General features: G+C 38.8%; 2 protein-coding genes and 1 non-coding gene across 5 annotated transcripts in view; 2 read left to right on the forward strand and 1 right to left on the reverse strand.

The window, feature by feature from the left end:
* LOC132002943 (proline-rich protein 2-like) overlaps nucleotides 1-17,232 on the reverse strand; it is a 38,385-nt gene extending 21,153 nt beyond the window's left edge. Inside the window, exons 1-2 of the mRNA XM_059378230.1 lie at nucleotides 17,218-17,232; nucleotides 15,593-16,033 (exon numbers count right to left, since the gene is read on the reverse strand). Of these exons, the coding sequence (XP_059234213.1) occupies nucleotides 15,593-16,033; nucleotides 17,218-17,232 (456 nt within the window). The remainder of the gene's footprint in view (nucleotides 1-15,592; nucleotides 16,034-17,217) is intronic.
* LOC132003016 (U6 spliceosomal RNA) lies at nucleotides 8,893-8,999 on the forward strand. The gene has a single exon (XR_009400096.1). It is a non-coding gene; the product is annotated as a U6 spliceosomal RNA (small nuclear RNA).
* The window catches only part of IFT88 (intraflagellar transport 88), a 158,030-nt gene continuing 150,205 nt past the window's right edge, over nucleotides 15,651-23,475 (forward strand). For all 3 annotated transcript variants that reach the window (XM_059377501.1, XM_059377503.1, XM_059377504.1), the window contains exons 1-2: nucleotides 15,651-15,792; nucleotides 20,943-21,048. In XM_059377501.1, coding sequence (XP_059233484.1) covers nucleotides 20,959-21,048 — 90 coding nt within the window. In that variant the 5' untranslated portion in view covers nucleotides 15,651-15,792; nucleotides 20,943-20,958. The remainder of the gene's footprint in view (nucleotides 15,793-20,942; nucleotides 21,049-23,475) is intronic.

Raw genomic sequence — 23,475 nt, forward strand, 5'->3', positions numbered from 1 at the left:
GTGGATTCACTTCTCCGCCGGTCCTACCTTTCAGAAAGTGGTTGTTTTTCTGTTTCCAGAATTGCTGTTCTTCTTCTCTTCGATCTGCCGATGGATTTTCAGGTGTTTGCAATCTTTAGATAAGCTATCTAGCTGATCTCCGGCTAGCTGAAGCAGTCTCAGCTTGCTACTTCTCCGCCATCTTGACTCCTCCCCTACTTTCTTTCTTTTTATTCTTTCTTCTTCTTCCTCTTTTTTTTTTTCTTTCCCCCCCTTTGCTCAGTAGATGCCATGCTCACAGTCTCCCAGACCACCAGAGTCTCCCAGAGTAGAGCTTCTACACATGTCAGGGGCCCCTGTCTTTACATGTGATGACCTAGTTTTTAATACCTGCCACCCAGGGGATAGCCCCTGATCGCCTGGTTCTGGAGACCAAGGGGGTCTTGTGTTCATGGGTCCCACAGGGCCACTACAATTAGGGGAACAGTTCATGGCACTTCACAGATAACAGACAGAAACATACCAGGTTTTCTGAGGAAGAGGTCTATTCGCTTCTCCTGGAAGCGGGGCAAGCTTTTGGTTTGACACACTTACAGGATCCTACAGAGGGGCTCTTGGGGAGGAAAGGCCAGTGAGCATAATCTTTGCACTCTCCATCTGCCTCTCTTCAGCTCACTGGCATTCCAGAAAAGAGTCTGTACCTTTGTCTGGTGCCCTGATTTTTATGACTGCCACCAGGGAACACCGCTATATCACCAGCCTTTGGTGGGTTTATACTATCAGGTTCCACAGGACTTTAACCCACAGGGAAAGATATTTTAAACAGCTACCACCCCAGGGCACAGTGAGAAACAGTTCCAGGAGCTCCATCTTTCTGTGAAAGTGGCCTGCTAAGCTGAGGGGTAGGTGTCTAATTAAACACACATTTAAGGGCTGTCTGTAACCTTTCTTGAGACCCTAGAGAGTGGGCCCTTTCTTCATGTTGTCCCTCTGCCATGCCCCAGCATCTCTCACAGGGAATCTCTTATACACAACCAGTAGCCCAGTTTTTATACCTGGTGCCCTAGTTTTTGTGGCTGCCATCCCAGGGATACACCTCAATAGCCTGGCACTGGTGACCAGGGGGCTTTCCTTTCCTGAGTCCCATGGGTGTTTAACAATCAGAGACACAATTCTTGGCAGCCTTGTCCCAGGGATCTGGATAGACAGCAACTGAAACATAACCCTAGGCTTTCTGTGAAAAGGAAACTACTTGCTAGTCATGAGGCCTTGAACTTAGGGGCAGGTTTCAGGTTTGGTGTACATCTAGAGGCCACAAAGGCACTCGTGGGGAACATAGGCCAGGGGGCACCATTGTTGCACTCTCTCTCTGCACAGCTCACTGACACCTCCCAGGAAATTGCTGATATATTCTTCCAGAATCCTAATTTTTGCAATTGCCACCGAGGAGACACCCCCAGATCAGCTGGCTCTGAAAGTCAGCCAGGCTTATGCGTGCAGTCCCACAGAACCATATATACTTGTATTCTCTAAAAGCTGTTGCCTGAGCATCTGGTATCCAATCAGCCTGAATCTATATGCTGACTGGGATCCCCCACCACTGTGGGGACACTGACTGGTCTCTGCACACCCTGAAGTACTGAGCTGTTAAAAATATAATAGACTTATTGGGCAGTCACAAAGGTTTGAGAGGCAACCAAGATCAAAAAGGGCAGGGTCGAACAAGGTTCAGTTCCTACACAAACCCAACCTATCAAGACTGAAAGATGTGGTTGTTTCAACTAATTCATTGAAACCAATGCATAAAGTCAAGCAAAATGAAGAAACACAGAAATATGTCCCAAAGGAAGAAAAAGATAAAATGTCAGGAAAAAAATTAATGAAAAAAGAGACAAGAACTTTACTTGATAAAGAGTTCAAAATAATAGTCCTAATGCAGTAAGAACTTCACACCGAAGAGAAAGAAAATAGAAGAAAGTTCCAAATGGAAGTCACAGAACTGAAGAATACAGTAGCAGAACCAAAAAAATACACTAGGGGGCTTCAACAGTAGAATAAAGGAGCAGTAACTCAAAGTCCCACCCAATCAAAGCAGCAAAAAGAAAAAAGAATGAAAAAAAAAGTAAAGATAGTATAAGGGACTAATGAGTCATCAAGCAGACGACACTCACATTGTAGGAGTTCCAGAAGCCGAGGAGAGAGAAAGGGGGATAAAGCTTCTTGAAAAAAATAATGGCTAAAAACTTCCTTACTTGGGGAAAGAAACAGACATTCAGATCTAAAAAGCCCAGATAACTCTAAATAAGAGGAACTCAAAGAGACCCACACCAAGGCACAATATGATTAAAATGTCAGAAGTTAAAGGCAAGGAGAGAATCTTGAAAGCAGTGAAAGAAAAACTTCTTAAACACAAGTGAGCCCCCATAAGAATTTCAGCAAATTTTTCAGCAGAAATTTGCAGGCCAGAAAATGGTGGCACAATATGTTCAGAGTGTTAAAAGAAAAAAAATTTCCCAACAAGAATACTCAATGTGATAACATTGTCATTCAGAATTGAAGGAGAGATAAAGACTTTTCCATACATACAAAGCCTAAAGGAATTAATCAACACTAAGCTGGCCTTATAAGAAATATTAAAGGGACTTCTTTAAGCTGAAGAGAAAAAGCACTAATAAGTAATAAAAAAGCATATGAAAGTATAATTCTCACAAGTAAAGGCAAATATTCATGAAGGTAGTCGATTATTCAACTATAAAGTTAGTATGAAGGTTAAAAGACAAAAATAGTAACAAATAACTGTAGCTATAATAATTAGTTAAGGGACATACAAGATAAAAACATGTAAAATATTTTTTGCACCACCATGCAGAGGGGTGGCTGGCTGGCTCAGTTGCAAGAGCTTGTGTACTCTTGATCTCAGGGTAGTGAGTTCAAGTCTCAACTTAGGTTCAGATATTATTAAAAATTTTTTTTTAATTTTTGCATTCAAAATTATAGATTGCATTCAAAATTGTTATCAACTTAAACTCATATATAATTATATACATATCTATATATATTTAAGTTGCTAAATATAAGTCTTATGGTAACCACAACAAAAACATCAATCAAAGAAGATTGAAAACCAATCCCTTTTTTTTTGTTTTATGGGTTTTTAAATTTTTTTAAAGATCCTATTTATTTTTTTTAGAGAGCATGCATGAGCGGAGGGAGGGGCAGAGAGAGGGGGAGAAGCAGACTCCTCACTGAGCAGGGAGCTCACCACGGTATTCGATCCCAGGACCCTGGGACTGTGACCTGAGCCAAAAGCAGATGCTTAACCAACTGAGCCACCAGGCACCCAAAACCAATCCTTTTCAAACTCTTCCAAAAAAAAAAAAAATTGGAAAGCACACCCAAAATCATTTTACAAAGATAACATTACCCTGATACCAAAACCAGACAAGGATGCCACAAGAAAAACTGCAGGCCAATATTTCTGATGAACAGGGATCCCCTAATCTTCAACAATATTAGCAAACTAAATTCAATAATATATATATAAAGGACCATACAACATAATCAGGTGGAATTTATTCCAGAGTTGCAAAGATAATTCAATCAATCAACATTCCACACAACATAACAAAATAAAGCATAAAATCATATGACTATCTCACTAGCTGCAGAAAAAGCATTTGACGAAACTTACCAGCAATTTATAATAGAAACTCTCAATAAAGCAGGTATAGTAGGAAAGTACTTTAATATAATAAAGGCCATATGTGACAAGCCCACAGATATCATTATACTTAATGGTGAAAAGCTTAAAGTTCTTTCTCTTAAGATCAGGAACAAGACAAGCTTACCCACTCTTGTTGCTTTTATTCAATATAGTATTGGAAAGTCAGGGCAATTATGCAAGACAAAGAAAAAAAAAAGGCATCCAAATTGGAAGGAAGAAGTAAACCTGTCACTATTTGCAGATGACTTGATACTATTTATAGAAAACTGTAATGACTATCAAAAAAATGTTAGAACTAATAAAAGAATAAAAGAATTCAGTAAAGTTGCAAGTTATACAGAAACCAGTTGGGCTTCTGTACAGTAATAACAAACTATCAGAAAGAGAAATTAAGAGAACAATTCCATTTATAATTGCACCAAAAAAAATGTCTAAGAATAAACTTAACCAGGGAGGTGTACACTGTACACAGAAACTTTAAGACATTGATGAAAGAAATTTAGGAAGACACAAATAAATGGAAAGATATTTCATGTTCATGGATTGGAAAAATTAACATTGTTAAAATGTCCATACCACCCAAAGCAATTGACAGATTTAATGTAATTCTTTCCAAAATTCCAATGACATTTTTCACAGAACTAGAACAAGCAATTCTAAAATTCTAAACAGAGCTCGTAAGCTCCTTGACATACATCTTGGTGATGATCTTTTGGATTTGACACCAAAAACAAAGACAAGAAAGGCAAAAAGAAACTATGTCAAACTAAAATGCTTCTACACAACAAAGGAAAACATCAACGAAATAAAAAGGCAACCTCCTGAATGGGAGAAAATATTTGTAAATGATATATCTGAAGGGGTTAATAGCCAAAATATATAAAGAACTCATACAACTCAATAGCAAAGAAGCAATCTGATTTTGGGGCTGCTGGGTGTCTCAGTCATTTAAGCTTCTGCCTTAGGCACAGGTCCTGATCCTGGGGTCCTGGGATGGAGCCCTAAAGCAGGCTCCCTGCTACTAACAGCCTACTGTTGACTGGAAGCATACTAATAATATAAAGTCAATTAGCTACATATTTTGGAAAGCATATGTATTATATACATACTCTTATAATAAATAAGCTACAGAAAAGAAAATGCTATTAAGAAAATCATAAGAAAGAGAAAATAGGGGTGCCTTGGGTGACTCAGTCAGTTAAGTGTCTGATTCTTGATTTGGGCTCGGGTCATGATCTCAAGATTGTGAAATCGAGCCCTGAATCAGGCTTCATGCCAAGCATAGAGCTTACTTAAGATTCTCTCTCTCCCTCTGCCCCTACCCACCGATAAAAAATACAAGAAGAAAGAGAAAATACATTTAAAGTACTGTATTGTACTTTATTGAAAAAAATCCACTTATAAGTGGACCTGCACAGTTCAAACACATGTTGTTTAAGGGCCAACTATATAATATTTTGCAATTATACCTCAATAAAAATAATAAATATTTGAATTTCTTTACCAATTTCAATTATATACACTTTCCCCCCAAACATATTCTAGTAAAATTGATGCTTCAAAAAAAAATTCATCAGTTTCCTGCATACTCCTGGCATAATGTATTTGAGAAGTACAGTGTATCTGAGAAGGAAAGAGGTCCATGAAATTTTGCAGAAACCAAGCAGTAAGCCGAAAAAAATACTGAATTGCCTTTACCTTTTCTTGGTACTTCCCTTTCAAATTAGGATTAAAAATAGTATTTTGGGGGCACCTGGGTGGCTCAGTTGGTTGGGCCTGTGCCTTCAGCTCAGATCATGGTCCCGGGGTTCTGGGATAGGGCCCTGCATTGGGCTCTCTGCTTGGCGGGGAGCCTGCTTCCCCCTCTCTCTCTGCCTGCCTCTCTGCCTACTTGTGATCTTTCTGTCAAATAAATAAATAAAATCTTTAAAAAAATAGTATTTTTGCTTATGAAAAGAAGTCATAGTCTTTATCTTCTGTTTTCTTAACCTTGTGATAAAAAGAATAGGGAGCAACTCTATGCTAAAAGAAGATTCCCCGAGTCATAGACTTTCTGGTAAGATGGGGATAAATTTGGAGGAAAGATGTCAAATTATTAAATATAATTTGGACTAAGCATAAATATGCTTTAATTATTAAATTGATTAATTTTATATCATAAAATTACATGATATAAATCATTGGTATTATAATTATATAACCATCCTATGTGGTTATGTAATTCTTACACATAATTATATTATTAACAAATATTATATAATAATTATAAATCACTGATGTTATGGCTAGTGCTATTATAATCAATATAACTGAACTTGAATTACTACATGTAGTTTGGACTCAGTATAAGCAAGCTTTATGGATTGGCTTAAAGAATGTTCATGGGGCGCCTGGGTGGCTCAGTGGGTTAAGCCGCTGCCTTTAGCTCAGGTCATGATCCCAGAGTTCTGGGATCGAGTCCCACATTGGGCTCTCTGCTTAGCAGGGAGCCTGCTTCCTCCTCTCTCTCTCTGCCTGCCTCTCTGCCTACATGTAATCTCTCTCTGTCAAATAAAGAAATAAAATCTTTAAAAATAAAAAAAAGAATGTTCAGGTCCAGAAATTTTGTTGAAGTTGTCTGCAATCCCTTACAAGTAAAATTTTTTGAGTATTTCTAAAAACCTTCCAATATTCTTTTTATAGTTGAAAAAGCTAAGACCAAAATAAAATTTATTCTACACATCCATGGAGAATGCCAAGAAATACAAGACATGGCCCCCATTGCCAGAAGTTTATAATCGTACTATCTATCAGTGATGATGATGATGATATCACCTGAGGGGTAGGAGGCAATGCAGACTTGATTTCTTTTATAATGACAGCTGGGATTTCATAATCCTGAATCAGCAAGGACAACTGAGGCTCCACTACCCTAATACAAGCCCTTCCCACCCATAGGAGAGACTGCCTTCTGACAAAACACAGAAATATGCTTTCAGAATGTCTAACCAAAGAGCCTGGATATTTGCAGACCTCAGACACTCTGCTTTCCTGAGACCCAGGTCACAGAGTCTCATCCCTGGTGTCCAACTTTTGATCTGGATCAGGTTCCTTGTTTGACAGTAAATCTTCCCTCAGTACTTCATCTTTGCTTCCAGAATCATTATTTCTCCTTAACAGAAGAAAATAATGTTAGAAAGGCAGGTGAGATCCAGGAAATGGAGGGGTTTGACTGCAGATGGAGTAAATACCTGCAAAATCATGGCAAAATTAATAAGAATAGAAACTGAGTTTGTGCTTATACCTAGAAAGTGCTAAACTTGACACAACTGTTACATATCCCTCTAAAATCTCCAGTTAAGTAATGCTTTTTTTTTTTAACTGAAAAACTCAATTTTGGATGAAAAATCCAAAAGAAAATTGAAAAGTTATGATAAAATATGGATAATTCTAAAGATTTACACCAATCAACTCAATTATCAGGCTATTTTTTTGTTGTCTACATTAAGAATTTGGGGTAGTAATAAGATTTTAGAGCTAGATTTAAAGTGGAAACAATGATCCAGGATGAGAGAGAGGAAATCAAAAGGGAAAGAGGCAAAAGCAACCAAGTGCTTTGTACTGCCTATATGACTAGCATACTAGTATGATATGTAGCCAATGTCATCAATTTTATTTTTTTTAAGATGTTATTTATTATTTATTTATTTGAGAGAAAGAAAGAGCACCAGGCATGCAGAGTGGGGGGAGGGGCAGAGGAAGGGAGAACCAGATTTCCTACTGAGCAGGAAGCTAGACCTGGGCTCAAGGAGCCCAGGACCCTGGAATCATGATTTGAGCTGAAAGCAGATGCTTAACCCACTGAGCCACCCAGGCGCCCCTCATTCATGTTATTTTTATATGTGCCTTTGAGTTGGTTTACTTTACCTTTAGAAGACCAAGAGTTTGCCTTTTCAAACTTGAAAAGTCATAAATCATGATAATGTTCAGTCATTGGGCTAATTCTTCTTTGGCAAAGAATATACTATAAAATTAATGGTTGGACTTTAATGAGCACTCCCTAGTTATAAATTAGAATCTTGGGTTAAACTGTGCTTTGTTTATTTCAGACGCTACCCTTGAGGCATGTGATAGTGTGGGTACAACTTGAAATACCTCCTGCCTCTTTTGTATTACATATTAATTTCAACTTGTTAATGACTATAGTGTTTATGTTGTGAATGGAATGGGACTCTTTCATTTGGTAATTTACAGTCCAATGTCCATTTATTTTAGAACAAATTGGAATTATCAGGAGGCTAAAGTTAATTTGTAACTCACAAGTAAGAAATCTTACAAGTCCCAGCACAAAGTGTGATATCTATTTAAACTGTGAGTACAGGGTCTATCTACAGTTTAGCATCTAAAGATCCTTCCCAAAGTCCATGAGGATGATTTCTCCAGACTTGATTGGTGCCAGTTGGGGGGAAAAAAAGGTGTTTTTCCTCATTTAAGTGTCTCTAAAGGGAGAAAGTACAGTACGTTTGATGCAGAATATGTAAAATTGAGCCTACTCACTCTTTCTTGCACTTTTCAACACAAAGTGAGCCCCTGATAGAACATCCAGGTAGGAGTATAGCTTGCCACTATGTCACACAAACAAAAGATCAACAGGATCTGGAACTTCCATGATCATAGTTTCAAAGTACTGACTGGTGATTATCTTCCTACTAAATTTGAAAGGGATAATATGTTTGACTGGTCGGGTCATTAACCTTAGGAAAGAACTGGTCTGTTATTGGAAAAATGAAGGGAAAATTTTTCACCTGCATTTTCAAGGCTAATTTGCTTTTAACTTTTAAGGTAGAAAAGAATCATGGTAATTTTAAATATTCCACAAGCAATGACGGCATTTCATGGTATTTTTCTGGGAAGAATAGGTGAAAGGTTACACAGTGCCCCAATTGTCTTTTATCAGATAAAAAAAAGTTTTGTTGTACTGGGTTGGAAATCCAAGGGTGCACAGATGTATGAGGTTGACTTGGGCAAACTTTTACACATAGGTAGTAAACTATAAAACTGTGTTATGTGCACTCATAGTGGAAGATCAACATACAGGCATACACAGGGCCTAACCTTAACCAGCTGTTAGGGTCTGAACTGTGTCCCCTGCAAATTCCTAAGTCGAAGCCCTGACCCCTAGTATCTCAGAATGTGACAGTCTTTGGTTAGTGCTCACTTCAGCAACACATATATTAAAATCGGAATGATACAGAGAAGATTAGCATGGCCCCTGCCCAAGGTTGACATGCAAATTCATGAATCGATCCATATTTTTTTTAAAAGGGGGGGTTATTAGATTAAAACGAGTGCATTAAGATGGGTCTTAGTCTAATCTGACTGGTGTCCTTACAAGAAGGTATTAAGACACACAGGGGTGCCATGTGCAGAGGGACAACCATAGGAAGCAGCAGCAAGGAGGCACTGCTGCAAACGAAGGAGAGAGACCCAGCAGAAACAAACCCTGCAGATGCCTGGATCATGGGCTTCCAACATCCAGAACTCTGAGAAAATAAATTTCTGTTGTTTGAACCACTTGGGCTGGGGTATTTTGTTTTGGCAGCCCTAGCAAACTAATACACCAGGATTAGGAAAGGCATCCTGGAGAAAAGGGTGGCTTGGGTTAAGAGGACTGTAGAAAGTCCATTTTAGAAAACAAAACAAAACAAAAACGGGTGCTTGGGTGGCTCAGTCAGTTAAACATCTGCCTTCAGCTCAAGTCATGAACTCAGGATCAAGCCCCATGTTTGGCTCCCTGCTCAGTGAGGACCCTGCTACTCCCTCTTCCTCTGCCCTTACCCTTGCTCATGCTCTGTCTCTCTTTCTCTCTCTCAGATAAATAAATAAAATATTTAAAAAAAAGAAAAGAAAAAGAAAAAGAAAAAAACAAAACAGCTGTGTAAAGGCCTAGAGGTGAGAGAGATCATGATACTTTCCAGTGTCTTGAAAGAAATGAAGTATAGCCTGGGGCATAATATGCAAGTCAGGAGGGCAAAAAAAAAAAAAAAAAGGAGATGTCATGGACATTAGTCACTTCTGGCTGTCTAAGATCTAAACACCCTTCCCATTTTAGGAAAATCCCAAAATCAGAAGAAGGAAGCTCAGAGGGAGCAGATACCCTGTCTCTGAGCTCTCAGAACAAGATATACTGACCTAAAGCCAGTTAGCTCATGTTCCCATTGGGGACTCTGATTACGGATGGAGGAAAATGAAGGGCAGGATGGTTAGAAATGGTTCACGGTGCCTAGAATCCAATGTCCAGTGGTAAGGCAAAACGTGCCAGTAACAACAGAATATAGCTATGTGACATCAAGTGTCCAATGACAAGATGGCAGGAATCAAGTGGAGGGCAAGTATTAAGGTATCAAGATGACAGATGCCAGGGCACCTGGGTGGCTCAGTTGGTTAAGCATCTGCCTTTGGCTCAGGTCATGATCCCAGGGACCTGGTATGAAGCCCCACATCAGGCTCCCTGCTCAGCAGGGGGTTCTGCTTCTCCCTCTGCCTCTCCTCCCTGGCTTGTGCTCTCTCTCTTGCTCACTGTCCCTCTCTCAAATAAATAAAATCTCTAAAAAAACAACAAAAAAAAAGATGACAGATGACTACAGCAATAGACTAAGTAAGGTGACCTACTTGCCCTGGTTTGCCCAGGATTTTCCTGATTTTGTAACTGAAAAACCCACATCCTGGGAACTCCCTCAGTCTTGAGCAAACTTAAGGGGTTGCTCTCTATAAGTCAGGCAGCTTGTTCCTCTGATCTGATTTTGTCTGTGCCTTACGTTCCTGGGTTTCTTTTGTTTTTCCAAGCCTTATTCCTTAGCCTCTCTAACAATTCTGTAAGTTACCTGATATCTTCCTAAAAAATTCCTTTTCTGCTTAAGCTAGAATGAATTGGTTTTTCTTGGCTGCAGACAAGAATCCTGTGAAGGGACTGTGAAGGGCCTTATAAGTCATGTTACGAGTTTAGACTTTGTCCAGAAGTCAAGGCAGAGTGGGGAGAGAGGGCACCAGTAGGTTCTAAACAGGGAATACTGTGATCAGCTTTTCACCTAAGGATGATCACTTTGGCTACGGTGTGACAATAAATTGAACAAGAGCAATATAGAAGAGTAAAGAGGAAGCAGTGAGAAAAATTAGGAAGTTATGGTAACCAGACAGACCAGAAAGGATGATTGTCCAGAAGCCCTAGGTATTAGGGAGATGGAGAGAAGAGGAATGACTGGAGAGAAATGTAGCAGGGTAGACAGAATAACTGATGACTGACAGACAACAGAGACCTTTAGCAGTATTGCAAGAGCATCAAGTCAATGCCAAAAACCAGACTGAACATATCCATCCTCAACCACCTTCCACTGAATAAATGTCCACGAGGCTGGTGCCCACTTGTTCTTGGGTGCCCACCACTGCTGATGACCTGCCACTCCCATCAATAGCTGGCCACGAAGAAAGGGAACACTCTACGTCTCTTCCAGTTTCAGCACAATTCTGTTAGGACTACCTAACCTAGTGCCCATCCCCTCCCAGAGAGCGTCCAGACTAAAGCCATTCCCTCCCACATCCCTATTGTCCTTGATCACTACCCAGAGAGCAAGTCATTCGTGTCAGAAGCCATAACCTGGCCCAATACTTCCCCACGTCCACCGGAAATTTTGTCCAGTGTTGGTGGTATCCCCACATCTTCAAACTCTTTTCCCAGTATTCTCTCATCTCTCTGCTCTTTTATGGGGAAAACTGGCTGTCCTCCAAGGACAATGCTTCCCATGAAGCCCTCTTAGGTTACTCTCTCATTGCTCAGGGATCCCAGCGTCAGGAAGCAGGGTTAGGAGGTTCTCCTTGGCTTCCCCATATGACTTCCAGAGCACCAATTCCTCACCCTCTTGCAACCCTTCTGTGGCTGTGAATCTCAAGCCATCTGGTAAACCTTTATTCAACCTCTTCCGACTTTCTCCTTGCTTCCCCTCTCCACCTGACTCAGTATACTTTATTCCAGTGACCTCAACTCTGGACTCTGAATCCCAAATGGCTTCCTCCCGATCACACCCATCATCAAATCCTGGACCTTGTTACCATTTCAAAACTGCACTACTTCCATCATCACTCATTCAGAAAGCCTACTCTCCAATCTGTTGAAGTAACCCTACTGCAATTGTTCCTCCAACCTCATCAGCACTTCTAACCTGACTACTCTACTTTCCTCCTATTCATTAGCTCCCTTTAGTTCAGTTCCCCTTTAATTATATTAAATTTTTTATGTCTACTGTTAAAACTCATTTTTCCCCTCTGCCCTTTCTTTGCAATTGCCTAACAAATTCTAACCCTGGATGAATCCTACCATTGCCTTTTTTTTTTAGTATATGTGCTGCCAAAGCGAGCACGACCATTGCCTTTTTTTATGTCTGTACCTAGTGAAGATCAGTGGACAAAATGGGACCATGAGAGTCCTCATCGTACAAGTGCCCTCCTTAATACTCATCACCCATTTATCCCACCCCCACCCACGTCCCCCCCTCAACCCTTCTCTATTGTTAAGAGTCTCTTATGTTTTTTTTTCTTTTTCTTTTATTTCCCCCCTTTCTGTTCGTTCATCTGTTTTGTTTCTTAAATTCTACATATGAGAGGGGCCCCTGGGTGGCTCAGTGGGTTAAGCCTCTGCCTTCGGCTCAGGTCATGATTTCAGGGTCCTGGGATCAGGCCCCACATCAGGCTCCCCCTGTTCTGCAGGGAGCCTGCTTCCCCCTCTCTCTCTGCCTGCCTACTTGTGACCTCTCTCTCTGTCAAATAAATAAATAAAATCTTTTAAAAATTCTAAATATGAGGGGCGCCTGGGTGGCTCAGTGGGTTAAGCCGCTGCCTTCAGCTCAGGTCATGATCTCAGGGTCCTGGGATCGAGTCCCGCATCAGGCTCTCTGCTCAGCAGGGAGCCTGCTTCCTCCTCTCTCTCTCTCTCTCTGCCTGCCTCTCTGCCTACTTGTGATCTCTCTCTGTCAGATAAATAAATAAAATCTTTAAAAAAAAATTCTAAATATGAGTGAAATCATATGGTATTTGTCTTTCTCTGACTTATTTTGCTTAGCATAATACACTCTAGCTCCATCTATGTTGTTGCAAATGTCAAAACTTCATTCTTTCTGATGGCTGAGTAATATTCCATTATGTATATATACCCCATCTTCTTGATCTGTTTATCAGCCAATGGACATTTCTGCTCTTTCCATAGTTTGGCTATTGTTGATCAAAATCTTTAAATTATGAATTTCTGAGGCCAAGTTCTAAGCTCTCTTTTCTCAGACCTCCACACCTTCCTCTCCAATAACAACCTCATGCACTCCCAGGCTCCAACTCCATCAATTTTTGAGAGACTGTGAATTCCAAATGTATATCTCCAGATGGAATCTCTTCTCTGAGCTTTACATCTTTATATATGGTTGCCTACTCAAACATCTCTATTTGCACATCTTAAAGACATCTGAAACTCAACATGTTCATATTCAAAATGTAAAACTTCTTTTCTCTCAAATCTCCATATTAATTAGTAGTGCTAGATCATTTCCCCCATTGTTTGCACTAAATGTAAGATTCATGCTTTCTGCTTCTCATTCACCCCTGCCTCTATATGTAATTAATTACAAGCCCTGCCAATTTATTCAATAAATAGTTGAGAGTCAACTATTTTCAGGCACTTCCCTAGGCACTAAGGTATAGTCTACAACAACAAAAAATAAAAACCTCTGCTTTCTGTGGAGTTTTTGAGAAATACAAGCTTTGTGACCCCAACATTTTGTCCAGCAATATGAGTGTATGTTCAGTAAGTGATAGCTACATAACAATATTTTAAGTGAAGGAGATGATTGACCCCTCTCTGGTTAGGTCATACCATGCTTAAAGAGCAATCAAGTATAAAGGAACTTAAATTTGTTTCCAGTAAATTTTTTTTAAAGATTTTATTTATTTGACGGAGAGAGACAGAGAGATCACAAGTAAGCAGAGCATCAGGCAGAGAGAGAGGGGGAAGCAGTCTCCCTGCCGTGCAGAGAGCCTGATGTGGGGCTTGATCCCAGGACCCTGAGATCATGACCTGAGCCAAAGACAGAGGCTTAACCCACTGAGCCACCCAGGCTCAGTAATTTTTATTTTTTTTGAGAAAGCTAGAAATGTATAGAATTTTAGAGCTGTAGATAATTCTATAGAGTTATAGAGCTAGAAATTCATAGAAATTTAGGCCTGAAGACCTAAAATTATAACAAAAATTGTCTAATATATTGAAGTGCAAGAACTTGAGAGAAGAGCTGTACGGTGCTCTCTAATTCAACAAATATGTAATAAACATATGCTTTCAGCCCGACATCATAGCTAGATACTGTCAAAAATTGTGTGAGTTTACCCTCTTTCCAATCTAACACAGTTTCATAAATGCTGCCAGAAAGTACCTGAACCAAAGGACTTTGTTCTTCAAAGCACAGCAAGCAGCCTGAGCTTCATATTCCTTTCAGTTCTCCTTACCTCCCCAAGTCCCATGATGGTAGGCCAGGTGGATGCTGCACATGCAACAGGTTTGTGTCACAGCTGAAGAACCCTGAACTTAGGAAACTTTAATCTTTTATAATGAACTGCAGGCCAAACTGGCTAGGCTTTGCTTCAGAGGGAGACGCTATCTTTTACATACTGGATAGCAACAAACCTGCCTTTTGTACGGTGCGAGACAGCTATGCCAATCATCCAAAGCTGTTCCCTATATTGGTCAGAGTTCTCCATGGAAAGAGGACCAAAATAATATATTTAATGAGATTTATTTTAAAGAATTGGCTCATGCAATTGTGAAACTTCCAAGTCCAAAATCTGCAAGGCAGGATAGCAGGCTGGAGACCTAGGGAAGGGTTGATGTGGCAGCTGGGGTCTGAAGGCAGCCTGGAGGCAGAATACTCTTTCCCTCCAGAGACATTGGTCTTTTCCCATAAGTCTTTTAACTGATTGGATGAGGCCCACCTACATGATGGAAGGTAATCAGCCGTATTCAAAGTCTACTGTTCTAATTGTTATCTGTGTCTTTAAAAATCCTCACAGCAACATCTGTAGTAGTGTTTGACAAAAAAAGTAGGTACTGTGGGCTAGTCCAGCTGACTCATTAAATTAACCACATTAGTCCAGAGATTCATAAAAAATTGTCCCTCTTTACTATGTGTCATTTTCCCCCTCAAGATAACCTTGTTAATATGATAATTAAAATATTACATTGACATACATATAACGTATTTTAAAAAACTGTCTCCCAACATGTACTTAATGTTTGAAATTCAGTAATTGCTGGTGTCTAGACCTCCCTTCCTGACTCCAATTAACCTTCAAAATCTAAAGCAAACCTTAATATTAAACATTAAACAGAAATTATGCATTTCTCATTCATCCTGTGCATTTATTTTTAGTATGAACCTGGTTCTAGGTGCTTGGGACACAAAATTTCAGTTCCTGCCCTTTAAGACACTCACCAGACGAAAATACAACAAGAGCTTGGATAAGGTGTACACAGGGTGCCTGTGGGAACACCTAGACATGAGGAAGGAGGGAAGAAGCAGGCACAGCGGAGCAACTTCACAGGGTGACCCAAGGGGGCAGTGAGTGATGGCTACAAGAGATACTTAAGAATAAGCTAGTATCATCCCCGGGTAATCCTGACTGATTTCATCAAGATTTATAAACTGTTGGTTTTTTCCCCTTCGCGCTCTAAATAGAATCCGCTCACTGAGTACCCCCATCCTGCTCCCACCATGCACGGGTCGCCCCGGCCTCCACTCGCATCCAGCTCTGGGCCGCCACGCCCCCCCCCCGCCCCCCTCCCTTCCCGCCCCCCCCCCCCTTTCTCTCCACCCCGCCCGCCTCGCCTCGCCTCGCCTCTCCCCCTTCTCCCCCGCCCCCGCTCTGGCGCGGAGGACTGTGGGAGCCGCTTCCTTGGATTCCGCGCGTGGCAACGACTTGGGCGCCGCGCTCTGGCCTACGCGTGCTCTTGGTAGATTTCTCGAGAAAAACGCGTCGTACCCCGCTAGACTCACGGTCGCTCTGCTCCCCCTCGCTGGGAGGTAGGAGAAGGGCCCGGGGGCAAGGAGCGCCTCTGGCCGGCGCGGGCGGGCCCGCGGCGGGTGGCGGGCCCGAGGCCGGGCACCTGGCGGCACGCCCCCGCGCGGGTCCCTCGCGCGCCGCTCGGGGCGGGGGTTTGATTTGCGGAGGGGCCCAGGCTGCCAGCGGCACTTCCTTCCTTCCCGCCTGCGGCTGGACGCGGCCTGCAGGCCCCACGTCTGTCACTCTCAAGCGCGGGCGTTGCTTCCCCGAGTTTGCGTTACTCCTCTAAGCAGCTTTGGGCGGTGCTGCTCTGCACCTGGCGGCGGTACCAAATCAGTCACCCTACAACCGGGAAATTCGAACCCAGATTAGACCTTTCCACCACCTCTGGAATTTTATAGGAGATACACTGAATATTCGTCTTTATTTTTGTGTGTTATTTAAAACTTTGAAAAAAATTGTAAAAGATTTTATTTATTGTATATATAGAGATCACAAGTAGGCAAGCCGCAGGCAGAGAGGGAGGGGCGGGAAGCAGGCTCCCTGCTGAGCAGAAAGCCTGATGTGGGGCTCAATCCTAGGACCCTGAGACCATGATCTGAGCCACCCAGGCGCCCCAGACTATTTGAAATTTTTTATAAAATGTTTAATACGTGAAATAGGAGAGGACACAAAAGAAGGCATAAGTCTGTACTTAGCCTCACAAGGATGAAACAAATTTCCAAAGACTTGAAGTATTGTTTTTCCAAGATTCTTTCTAGGGCTAAAATCCCACTTTTCCTTTTACCAAGTGGATTTTCTGCTTGTGACCTCTTGAGGAACTACAATAGACATCTTGGTGGTAGACTATCCAACTATCCCACTGACTAGTGGGAGTGTGTCATTCAAAAACAGACAGACTGGGGCACCTGGGTGGCTCAGTGAGTTAAAGTCTCTGCCTTCAGCTCGGGTCATGATCCCAGAGTCCTGGGATCGAGCCCCGCATCGGGCTCTCTGCTGGGCAGGGAGCCTGCTTCCTCCTCCTCCTCTCTCTCTCTCTCTCTGCTTGCCTCTCTGCCTACTTGTGATCGCTCTCTGTCAAATAAAAAAATAAAATCTTGAAAAAGAAAATAAACTTTTGCATTTTTTAAAAAGTTGTTACTGACATTTAATTTATGTTGAAGTAGTGTTATCCCCAGATTGCTTCAACGCTAATGATTTGTGAGAACTACTTTTGAACCCTTAGGGAATCCAGAGAACTGAAGTTGTAGTATTTGCTCTGCCACCTGTACTTCACCTTTCCTGGCCTCACTTTCCACATTTCTAAGATTAAATTGCTCAATAGATGTCTGTGCAGAAGGCCCAGATGTAAGCTAATTACATTGGGGTTGTAACCCAGGGAGAAGGGTATTTCTCTAGTTCTAAAAGTTGCTTTTCTTCACGATATGCAAGTAAGTTGAACTGACCGAAATGGCGCTCATAATCAGAAAGTTCTCAAGGTGTGGTTCTCATATCAGCATCATCAACACCACTTGGGAACTTGTATCAGAAATGCACACTGTAAGGAATAGAGGGGATGGTGATGACTCTCACCCAGGACTTAATGAATCATAAACTCTGCTGGTGAGGGAGTAACAATCTGTATTTTAACAGGCCCTTAGATTTCCATGCATTCTAAACTTTGAGAACCACTGGTTTAATATTCTCTGAGCTAAAGCTTCTAAGTTAAAATATTTTCTCTTATACCAATGACTTTTATTTTTCAAATTTTTATTTCTTGAAGTATAATTGACATACACATTTCAGCTGTGCAACATAGTGTTTTGAAATTTATATACATCACAGAATGATCACCACAATAAATGTAGTTACCATCCGTCACCAAAGTTATTACCATATTATGGTCTCTATACTATAACGTACATTCTCATGACTTACTTATTTTATTACTGGGAGTTTGTATTCTTACTACTTTTAGTACTTTTGATGGTGTTTGGAATGAGCATTTCTATCTGATTGCCGTTTTCTCTCATAGTTTTCATCTCTAAAGAAAGATTAACTCAAAAGACCTAAGTATAAGAGCTAAAGCCATAAAGCTCTTAAAATAAAATAGATGTAAATCTTCTTGATCTGGGATTAGGCAGTGGTTTTTTTTTTGTTGTTGTTGTTTGTTTTAGATGCAACACCAAAAGCATAAGCAACCAAGGAAAAAATGGAGAAGCTATACATGATCAAAATTCAAAGGACACTTCAAAGGGTACTATCAAGAAAATGAAAGGACAGCACATACAATGGGATAAAAATATTTGCAAATCGATCTGATAAGGTCTAGTATCCAGAATATATAAAAAATTTTTGTAAATCAGATAAGACAAATAACTCAATTTTTAAAAATGGGCAAAGCATCTGAGCAAAGTTTATCCAAAGAGATATGGTCCATAAGTGTACGAAAAGATGCAAAACATCATTTGTCTCCAAGGAAGTGCAAATCAAAACCACAAAGATACCATTATATACCCATTAGAATGGAAATAATCAAAAAGCAGCAATAACAAGTGTTGGCTAGGACATGGAGAAATTGGAACCTTTGTACATTGCTGGTGGAATGTAAAATGTGCAGCCCCTTTGGAGTCCAGCAGCTTCTCCAAGAATTAAACGTAGAGTTGCCACGTGACCCAACAATACCATTCCTAGGTATACACTCAATAGAATTGAAAATTTATGTCCACACTAAACTCACACAAATGTTCATAGCAGTATTATTCATAATAACTTTAAAGGGAAACAGTGCAAATGTCAGTTAACTAATAAATAGATAAAATATTACTCAACCACAAAAAGGAATGAAGTACTGGTGTATGCTACAGCATAGACACACCTTGAAAACATTATACTAAGTGAAAGAAGCCAGGCATAAAAGACTACATATTTGATGATTCCATATGAAATATCCAGAATTGGCAAATCCATAGAGACAAAGTAGATTAGTGCCATAGGCTGAGTGGAGGGAGGAATGGCGAGTAGTTACTAAACAGAGAGTAGTTACCAAAAGGGTCCTAGATTTCTTTTGGAGTGATGAGAGTGTTCTGGAATTAGATAGTGGTGGTAAATGCAGAACGTTGTGAATATACTAAAAACCACCAAATTGTACACCTTTAAAGTAAATTTTGTGGTATGTGAATTATACAAAAAATTAATAATTTTATATTTCACATAACTTTTTTTTAAAGGTTACAAGTAGCCACATAGGTTTGGCATTATCCTGAGCAATAAGATAAAGCTGAAATTTTTGTCTGAATTTACTGGCACACTTAAAATTGTACAAGCTGTAAAGAAAATATGGAATTTAAGATAAAGTAGTTCAATACTACATTTCTTGGGTAACTGTCCTGCCCCCTCCCCCAAACTGTCTAAAATATTTCTCAGTTTGAATGATTACTTATCCAAAAATTCTTCCCAAATTCTCTAGTAATTGCAGCATTTACTAGAGTATATGTATACAGTAATTATATTTTCCCCCCACTTTTTCTTTTTAAAAATTTTATTTATTTATTGTACAGAGATCATAAGTAGGCAGAGAGCAGGCAGAGAGAGAGTGAGAGAGAGAGAGAGAGAGAGAGGAGGGGAAGCAGGCTCCCTGCTGAGCAGAGAGCTGATGCAGGGCTAGATCCCAGGACCCTGAGATCATGACCTGAGCTGAAGGCAGAGGCTTAACCCACTAAGCCACCCAGGTACCCCCACAACACACTTTTTATGTTACTTTTCTCTGACATCTGTTTTATTCTGTCTTGCATTTTTTCCTCAACATTTTATTACGGAAATTTTCAAATGTATAGTAAAGCTTAAAGAATTTTACAGGGAATGTCATACCTGCCCCATAGATTCTACAATTAACATTTTTCTATACTTGCTTTATCACAGACCTATGTATTTATCCATGTTATTTTTTAAAAAAATTTTAAAGATTTTATTTGTTTGACAGAGTGAGAGACAGTGAGAGAGGGAACACAAGCAGGGGAAATGGTAGAAGCAGGCTTCCTTCCCAGCAGGGAGCCCAGTATGAGGCTTGATCCCAGAATCCTAGGATCATGACCTGAGCCCAAGGCAGACAGTTAATGACTGAGCCACCCAGGCGCCCCTTTTTATGGGGCATCTTTTTTATGCACATCAAACTAAATTATAGATCTTAAGCTTTCCCTTAAATACTTAGGTAGGCATATTATAGTTTGATATTTATTTACAGTTTTTTTCTTTCAAGAAAAACTGTACAATGAAAAGAAAAATTTCAAGTATGCATCTGTTGAGTTTTTACAAGTATCTATACCAGTATAACCCAAACCCGTCAGGATATAGAATATTTGTCACCCTAGAAAATTATATAATCATGCACTTTTTCATTCAGTCTCTAATCTCAATGCCTAAAAATCAACCACTCTTCTGATTGTTTTCCACAATAGTTTTGCCTGTCCTAGAATTTTAAATCAACAAAACAACCCATAAGGTACAGTTTTGTGAGGCTTATTTCACTCAACATAATTCTTCCATATTATATGTCATTAGTGCACTATTTTTTTATTGCTGAGTAATACTTGGTTGCATAAATATGGTACATTGGCTTATCCATTCTGTTGATAGGCACCTGGTCCATTTCTAGTTTTTGGCATTTTTGTAGACCAATGTTTTTATTTCTCTCAGGTAAATACTTGGAGTGGAGTTGCTGAGTCATAAGAAATAAATGTTAATTTTATGAAACTGCCAGATTTTTTTCCCCCAAATTTGTACTATGGTACACCCTGATAACAATGTATGACTATTTAGATTACTCCATCTCTGCTGACCTTTTGTGTTTTTGGTTTTTTAAATTTAACCATTATGGTGGGTGTATAGTGGTTTCTGCATTGCTTTGTAATTAACATACCTTCTTCTGCATTTGATACTAAGCTCTTTGAAAATAAGGGCAACCAACTGTACTTCTCTCACGCTTGTCACTGTCTTTTTAATGTAAAAAGTGTGGGATAAATTTGAAATGGGAGCAATGAATGAATGTTTTGACACCTGGTTTTCAGAATTTGATATGAAAAAAATTTTGTCATAAAAATATGTAGCAGTAAATTTGACCAGGATGTTGTTAAGTAGTTATATTTTGTTTCAATTAAGATTTCATATAACAAGAACATATTTATACTGCCAGTTTTTCATAGGTACAAATGATGCAAAATGTACACCTGGCCCCAGAGACAGATGAAGATGATCTTTATTCTGGTTATAATGACTACAATCCAACCTATGATACTGAGGTAAAAAAAAAAAAAAAAAAAAAAAACCCTGAATATTTTATGTTTGTCTTTGTTAACCAGCTGGTTCATGAAAACTTCGGGTTTGAGTGTTCTGCTTTATTTTGCTTTAGATTAAATAAACTGGTTAAAAGCCTAGAAAAGTGCTGTTACTGAAGTCTGTACTAACTTCTACTAATAGTACTAATTTCAGCAAAAGGGAAAATCATGAGAAAGGCTATATAAACAAATTAGGATTAATTATATACTTGCGTTTTCCAGCACTAGCTATCTCAATGTGTAAGTAAAAAGATCTAAGTCGCTTGAGGCATCTAAAACCAGTTTTTTTTAATGCTGTAAGTGTGAAATGTCGTATAGTGATTTTTTCTTTTAATTAAATTATGATTATTTTATAGAAAACTTAGGAAATAGAAATAAGTGTAAAGAAAAATTAAAATTAAAGGAATGTTAACCATCCAGAAGTAAATGTTAACTAGCATATGCATATCTGACCAAACATTTCCTTATGTAAATTTATGTGTATCTGTATATTTTGGATAAAATGGTATCATTAATTATCCGTTTATATCCATCTATATCCACTTAAACTTTAGAAAAAGATTAAATTGTTAAGACAAATACTTGAATTTTTAAAAAATATTTGAGTATTTTACTTTATATCATTATGAGAGTTAGAGTTTCCAAACTGTAAAACAGAAGAAAACTTTTTTATAAAGTTACCTTGAATTAGCGTGTGAATAAAGTAAGGGTGAGGGATATGGTTGTTAATTTTTTTGCTAGTATATAATAATCAAATACTAGCATTTATAGGACTTTATATGAATTTAGGAAATCTTATTCTAGAGTTTTTTTAAATTGCTTTAGTAACTTTTTAATTGTTTTTTCCTCTGGAGAAAAAGTAGTCTGTGAATGTGAGATCTGGAAAGAAAACAAGGAAAGAAAATAGAAACCATTCATTTAACTATATGAAATAAAAATCTAAGACATATAATCATTTGTAGATAATTTGAAAAACTTGAAAGTTTGGAGAGAAATGAAACAATATAAATCCTATCACCCAAATTAATTATAGATTGATATAATTAATCACTTGACATTTTGCTGTATTCAGTCTTATAATATACACAGGTGTTTCCCTCCTTGTGTATAATGTAGATACGTAGATATGATTATGTGGACTCCTTTTTAAAAACTTACACTAAAACATAGGTGTTTTACTAAGTTTGCATAGATTTTGAAAATAACTGAGCCCTTCCCCTTTTCCCCAGTTTTAAAATTTGTATGTATAAAGAAATGTACATGCTCAGTGTTGAAAACAAAATTATCCATAATCCCATCACTCCAAAATAACTACTGTTAATATTTTCTTGCGTTGTCCTTCCTTCATGCATACATGTACAGTTTTCCTTTAGCATCTTTGGAATTGAACTAGCATTTACTTTTCTGTTTGCTTTCGTACATTCAACTACATCATAAACAGTAACTCATGATGCTAAGAATTTAAATACAGTTGACCCTTTAACAACATGGAGTTTAGGGACACTGATTTACCTTATTCCCCCCCCCATGCAATCAAAAATCTACATACAACTTTTGACACCCCCAAAACATAACTACTAATAGCCCACTGTTGACCAGAGGCCTTACTGATAACATCATCAATTAACACATATTTTGTATGTTTTATATATCATATACTGTATCCTTACAGTAATATCTTTTTCTTAATTTTTTCAATATTTTTAGGCTGGATGGCTTGCAAGTTTTTTCAAATTGTCACAAGTCTCCAAAAATTTCCCAGTGTGTTTATTGGGGGAAAAATCCACGTATAATTAGACCCATGCAGTTCATACCTGTGTTGTTCAAGGTCAACTGTATAATTTTAATTGCTGCATTTTACTAAATATGTATAGATGATTAGAACTATTTTCAGATCACAGGATATTTATTTCCAGTTTTCTACTGTTCTAAATAACTATGCAGTGAACAATTTTATGCATAAATGATTTTCTATATTTTGAGCGAACATTTCCTTGGCTAGAGTCCCAGAAGTGGAATTAATAGATCATGAATATAACCACCTCTAAAGCACCAGAGAAACTTCCTAACTTCTCAGGTCATCACAGTGTGGTTTCATTGTTTAATTCAAAGAGAATATTCAGAATGCCAGACACAAAAATTAATTAAATAGTAAAATAAAAATGACGTTTGGTTTACTTACAGTTTTTGTATATCTTAATTAATTGGAATAATAACAAGCTCCATATGTAAATAAATTGAAACAGTTTCTAAGATGTTGAAGATTATGCAAATTACTAATAAAATCGCAAACAAAAATTACAAAAGTTGTGTTAGTTTGGTATTTGTAAGTTGAGAGTTTGTTGACAGTTTTTTAGTTTGTCGTTTAGTTAAAGTTCACCAAGTTCATTA

This window comes from Mustela nigripes, chromosome 15 (assembly GCF_022355385.1).
Source record: "Mustela nigripes isolate SB6536 chromosome 15, MUSNIG.SB6536, whole genome shotgun sequence".
NCBI classification, from domain to species: domain Eukaryota; kingdom Metazoa; phylum Chordata; class Mammalia; order Carnivora; family Mustelidae; genus Mustela; species Mustela nigripes.